General features: G+C 43.8%; 1 protein-coding gene across 1 annotated transcript; it reads right to left on the bottom strand.

Moving 5' to 3' along the window:
• Positions 1-5,173: 5,173 nt before the first annotated feature.
• Positions 5,174-6,398, bottom strand: LOC306835127 (uncharacterized protein; the record flags this gene model as incomplete). The annotated part of the gene is made up of 2 exons (XM_079361555.1): positions 5,174-5,200; positions 5,796-6,398. 2 exons carry the CDS (start codon positions 6,396-6,398, stop codon positions 5,174-5,176), a joined length of 630 nt encoding a protein of 209 aa, XP_079217681.1.
• Positions 6,399-6,746: the final 348 nt, after the last annotated feature.

Here is a 6,746-nt window from a genome sequence, read left to right as displayed (position 1 = left end):
ATACCACAAAGGGATGAGTTGAACCCTCCAGCAAGTGCCGCCACTCCTGCAAAGCCAACACGACAGCCAGCAGCTCACGGTTCCCCACATCATAATTCTTCTCAGCGGGAGTGGGACGTCGGGAGAAGAAGGCACAGGGATGCAAGTTTGCTGATCAGCGGCAGAGCTTTGGGAGAGAACAGCCCCAACATCAGAGTCCGAGGCATCAACGTCAACAACAAACTGACCAGAGGGGTCAAGGTGAGACAAAACAGGAGCTGAAGAAAATAAACTCGTTTATTTAACAAAAGCCCCTTCTGCTGCAGAAGACCAAATGAAGGGAACCTTCACCGAGGTTAGCTTGGTCAGTGGTGTAGCAACTCTACTATAATCGCGGATAAACCTTCGATAGAAATTGGCAAATCCTAGGAATCTTTGAAGTTGCTTTCTTGTTGTAGGAGTGGGCCATTCGGCCACTGCCTGAACCTTGGTAGGGTCGGTCTTGATTTTCCCCTTCTCCACAATAAAACCAAGAAAACTGACTGAGGACACATGAAACTCGCACTTTTCAGCCTTTACATAAAGTCTGTTCTCTAATAGTCTTTGCAGCACAAGTTTAACGTGCTGGACATGCTCCTGAAGTGACTGGGAAAAAATCAAGATGTCATCTAAGTACACAAATACAAACCTGTTGAGCATGTCGCGGAGAACATCATTAATGAGTGCCTGGAAGATGGCAGGTGCATTAGTCAACCCAAAAGGCATTACAAGGTTCTCGAAATGCCCCAAAGGTGTATTAAATGCAGTCTTCCACTCGTCTCCCTTCTTAATTCTCACCAAGTGGTAGGCGTTTCGGAGGTCCAACTTGGTTAAGATGGTGGCTTTGTGGAGGGGGCCGAAGGCAGAGTCCATGAGAGGAAGAGGGTACTTATTCTTTACGGTGATGTCATTAAGTCCCCTATAATCAATACAGGGCCGCAAAGTCTTGTCTTTCTTTTCTACAAAGAAAAATACCGCCCCTACTGGAGAGGAAGAAGGGCGGATGAGTCCAGTAGCTAAAGAGTCAGAAATGTACTTCTCCATGGCCTCCCTTTCAGGCCTGGAGAGGTTGTAAAGTCTGCTGGACGGTAGAGACGCACCGGAGAGAAGGTCTATACCACAATCGTATAGTCTGTGAGGCGGCTGTGATAAAGCACGGTCCTTACTAAAAACCTCCTGGAGGTCATGATGTTCAGATGGAATGGACGACAGATCAACCGGTTTTGGAGGGCTAGGTGTGGTAGTGGCAGTGGTGGGTATCGCAAAGTGTAAGCAGTGGGAATGACAGAACAGACTCCACTTAGTAATGGTTAGCGTAGACCAGTCTATGGGTGGGCAGTGGAGCTGAAGCCAGGGGAGGCCTAACACGAGTGGTGATGTGGAAGACCAAATAACGAAATGGTCTCATGATGGTTACCGGACATAACCAAGGTGATAGGGCCAGTGTGGTGAGTGATACGGGCGAGGAGTCTACTGTTGAGAGCAAACATGTCCTTAGGTCTGGGAAGAGGCTCAGATGGTAAGTGGTGCTGGGAAACAAAACAGGAGTCAATAAAATTGTCATCTGCTCCAGAATCCACCAGAACTTGGAGCGAAACAGAGGTCTGACCCCAGGAGACAGTACCTTTTAGGGTTCAGCCAGACGTTCCCAGCAGACCCTCACTACACGTTTGGGCCTGCCGAGTCTGACCGGCTTCCTCCCCTGCCAGCGCATCCAACTCACCACCAGGTGGTGATCAGTTGACAGCTCAGCCCCTCTCTTCACCCGAGTGTCCGAGACACACAGCCGGAGGTCAGATGACACGACCACAAAGTCTATCATCGACCTCCGGCCTCGAGTGTCCTGGTGCCACGTGCACTTATGGACATCCCTGTGCTTGAACATGGTGTTTGTTTTGGACAAACTGTGACTGGAACAGAAGTCCAATAACAGAACACTGCTCTGGTTCAGATCAGAGAGGCCGTTCATCCCAATCACCCCCCTCCAGGTCTCACTGTTGTTGCCCACATGAGCGTTGAAGTCCCCCAGTAGAACAATGGAGTCCCCAGTCGGAGCACACCGTCCAGCACCCCTTCCGGGGACTACAAGAAGGCCAACAACAGTCAGAGACCTTTTTTTTACATGTAATTTATTTAAATGTTTCATAAATGGATTCTTTTCACGTGAATCTTTTGGCTCCTTTTTTGAAAAGTGAAAGTTGAAGTTTGGGTCGTCGAAAGTGATGATGGGCTGTCGGCCTGGGTTTGAATCCATCCTGTAGTTCCTTTTCAGCAGGTCATTCCTCTCTCTCTCTCTCTCTCTCTCTCTCTCTCTCTCTCTCTCAAAAGCAACAAAATATTTTGTTGCTGATCTTGTTAAATTTTCAACAAGCTTGTGTAACTGTTTATCTATGAAAAGCCATTAATCAGCTTTTTTGTGTGCATTTCTTACTTATTCATCACTCCGTGTCTAAAAACGTTTGTTTAATGTTGTTCTAAAGACGAATAAATGTACAGCAAATAATTCTTTGAAATGGTGGTCTGATCACCAAGCAGCAAGGTGTTGACTCACTGTCTCCATCTAGTGGCATGATGAACACATCACAGTAACAAAACTTCCTTTAACACAGATGACTGTCTTGGGGCTGCATGGTTGAGCAGTGCTGTGACCTCACAGCGAGAAGGTTCCTGGTTGGGTTAGGGTCAGCGTATGTTCTCTTCTTGTACTCCAGCTTCCTCCCACAGTTCAAACACATGCTTGTTATTTTAATTCCTGACTCTAAATTCGCCCTCGGTGTGAATGTAAGTGTGACTGGTTTTCTGTCTCCATATGTCCCATGCCTCCTCCCTCCCCTCCACTCCTCTTATTACCTCTCCTCTCTCAAAATGTTCTCCCATCTCCCAAGCTGATCTGTCAAAAATCATCTCAACCAGGAAATCCTCCACCTGCATTATAGACACCATCCCATCCTCCCTCGTTAAACTGTTATCACTAGAATTATAAACTCCTCTCTTAGCTCCTCCACTGTCCCTCTGTCTCTCAATCTGGCTGCCATCACCCCCCCCTAAAGAAACCTGGACTCCTCTCTGAGATCCTTGGACATGCTGTAGCCACCCAAATCAAGTTCATTTCCCATTTCACTAACAACACCCTCAACGACCAATTTCAATCTGGATTGTGTATCCAGCATAGCACTGAAACAGCCCTCCTTAAACTCACACATGACCTCCTCCTCTCCTCTGACTACTCTCCATCCTCATAGATTGTATCTGATGTGGTGGTCTGACAGATGTGTAGATTGTGGTTGTTGTGGTGGTCTGACCGTCACACATTGGGCAAAGATCACATTAATGTCTTAATGATGATGACATCATTGACTGTAAAATCTGAAGCTCAGGTTTGACTGTTAATGAGTTATGATAATTTCTTTAAATGAAGCTGTTGAACCATCGAATCCTTATCAGCAGAGCTTTATACAGTCTATCTGTTATCATATATTTTTTCATAAACAGTTAAAATGGTTGTGTTAGTTTGCTCTTTGAATCTTTGACTTTGTGGTCAGAATAGAATGAAGCCGCCTGATTGATAAAAACATCTTTTATTGAAGAATAAAAACAGGAAGTTGCAGATGAGATGAAGACATGCTGAGCAAACTGATTCCTAAAAACACATTATTACAGATTCAATAAATGTAGATTAGATCACATATAAAACATAGATCACTGAAAATAACATCAACATGAATCAGAACGTTTGTGTCGGCTAAATATTTGATTTCAAACACACATTTAGAAACTTCTCCAAAAATCAAAACAAAGAAAACTTGATTTCAAAAGTGAAAGTTTGATTCACCGTCAAAAGATATTTTACTTTCTAAAAGCTGCTAACCTTCAAACTGACGACAACGAGCTGCATCGCAAACGACTGCTGTGTTGTGTTCTGTCCGCTGGTTACGCTGTTCAAACTGATCTCAGCCTACTGCAAACAAGCAATACCACTCCTTACCAGCAGGTGGCAGCAGTATTATATTTTTCTCACAAAGCAGAAAACCTGAAGCTGAGGAAACACAAATGTTGTCAGTCTTGTTGACTGACTGTGTGTCTCCAACTGGTCACCACCAGTTCAACATGTTAAATCTGACAACAAAACCTTCAACAAGCTCCGAGCAGTACCGACCAGAACCACAGACTTTACCAGGAAGCCCTGTGTACCTGCCTTAAAAGTTCTGCTCTCTCTTAATTCAAAGCTCTTTATTGGCTTGAACATGTAAATATATTACCAAAGCATCAAAGAACAAATAATGCAATAATAATAACCATGAATAATAATAACAAATCAAAAGTAACAGTAACTGTTGAACCAACTATTCTCTGGGAGCAGAATGATCAATACAGATCAGGTACCAATCCCATTCAATGTCTGATTCTCAGTGTGAGATATGCTCTCAGACATCATTTCAAATGAATATACTGATGATTTAGGTTTTTAGAAGCACCAGGAACATTTACCCAAACTGCATCCCAGTCTAATTCTTGTCCCATTCTGGATATATCCCTGTCCCAAGCTTTCATTCCTGATGTGGGCAAATATTTCTGGGAAAGGAATCAAAACTTAACTAACTCTAACCCCAATTTTAAATTTACAATGTGATTACATTTAATTTTATGTGTAACATTAATATTATGATTTGATCTTTGTGAGGATTTAAAGTTTGTATCAACAAGAACGCCATGTTTCAATCAGAGCTTCTCAAAATGATTTTCTTCATCTACTCAAACGTTCATTTAACATCTCTGCCAGCAGCTTCAGCCAGATTACCGAACTTGTACCGCAGCGCTGTTGTGGATCCCTTCACTCGACTCTTCATCTCCTCCAGTTTCTCGACCTTCTCTTCGTCTCCGTTCTCCTTCATCTTTTCAATCAGGAAGTCCAAGTGGACAAGAGTGGACAGAGAATCAACATTCAGAGCGATCTGCTCCAGTCTGAGAACATGCTCGTAGGACTCTTCCAACCATCGATCTTTGTCCTCTTTAAGTTTGTCCATTGTCTTCTGAAGTGTTTCCAGAAGGCTTGTTTTCTCTTCACAGTCTGCTTTACTTTGGTCATACTTCTCTTTCACGTCTTGATGAGTTTTCTGACGTTTCCTTGTCTTCTGATCATATATCCACTTTTCCTTCACATGATCAGACGCAGGGCATTTCCCTGTACAGACAGTGCAGCGACCATTACTCATCACCTGACAGTGTTCGGGATACCAGGCCATCGTGCATCCAGGGTAGTGACAGTTCTCCTCACAGACTGTACAGCACACAGCTCCTTCATAAAAAACCAACCACCACATTCCACCACTGATTGGTTCTTTGTCTTTGTAGACCTCATCAACTTCTACAGTGAAGTTCTTGTTGCTCTTCATCTCTTGTTCATGTGTCTTCAGGGCTTCCTGAGTCTGTTGGATTTCTCTCTGTTTTAATTCAATCAGCTGAACTCGCTCTTGCAAGTTTTGGATCGAGGCTTTCAGTCTGATGCGTTCGTTCAGAACGGCCACAGTTGTCCCCAGCTGCTGTGGAGGCGTTTTTAACAGAAACTCTCCAAACTGGGACATTCCTTTCATTGATCCATCATATGCATGTTTGAGGATTTGTTTGCTCTCTTCTGTTCTTTCTTCATTTTGAAGGTTATTAAACAGGAAGTGAACAGGCTGCTTCTCTTCATCTTTGGCACACTTGATGTTTGCTTCATCAAGGGCTTTAAGCAGATGTTCAGGTGTTATTCCATTTGAGTATGTGAAGAGACAGACAATGTTGTTCTCCATGTTTTTTCCAAACAGAGACGTCACTGAATCAAGGATGTACCTGAAACGATCACTCAGGCGATTCTCGCTCGCTTTCAGCACCAGACCCACGACATTCATCTCATAAACTCTGTCTTCTGAGCGGAACAAGTCAGATAATCTATTTGTGATGTGGTCATCATATTCAATCCCTTTTGTGTCTCCGTATCCAGGAGTATCAATGATGGTCAGAGAGCAGGACAGAGTTTTATCTTCAAAACCAAAGAGATCGTACACGATCACATCTGATGTCTGACTGTCTAACTGACCTCTCTCCTCCTCCTTCTCTACGATCTCAAACCAGACATCGTCGTCCCACGTCACTCCCATGGCGTAGTTGACCAGAACGTTGATCAGAGTAGATTTTCCTGTTCCTATTTCTCCCACAAGCAGGATGGTTTTGTGTACTTCGGTTGGATCTCTTTCACCAAGAGTCATTCTTGTTATGGTCCCAATCTTCTCTTTCTTTGGTGTCAGCTGGTAGACATTAGGAGATCCTGGACAGATCAGGTGTTTGCAGGTGATGTTGTCATACCTGGTTGTTGTGTTTCTGTTGAGAGGTGAAGACATCCGATCAAAAACCAGAAAACATGAACAAAAAGATCCAAATGGGATCTTTTAATAAAAGAAGTTCCTGCATTTTCACACCACATGGTAACCTTTCACAACAACAAGTCTGAATGTGACTCCATCTCAACATTGAGCGATTATAAGAAGAAGACCTGGTCACCTTTCAGTTCCCCTTATGGAGGCTACAGACTGAACGGTAAAGTGATTTTCAGGGACTCAAAGACCCCGTTCATTGGATTTTTAATGCTGATTCCCGCCCTGTGCACAGTGGTGTTCAGCTTCTCCCGTCTGGACGGAGGTGTTAAGTCCCACACTGAAGAACAAAGCTGTAAAAAAAATGCTTTTTTC

The sequence above is a fragment of the Symphodus melops genome, assembly GCF_947650265.1.
Source record: "Symphodus melops genome assembly, chromosome: 14".
Classification (NCBI taxonomy): Eukaryota; Metazoa; Chordata; class Actinopteri; order Labriformes; family Labridae; genus Symphodus; species Symphodus melops.
The sequence above is the reverse complement of the archived record's forward strand: the minus strand, read 5'-3'. Positions and strand labels throughout refer to the sequence as shown.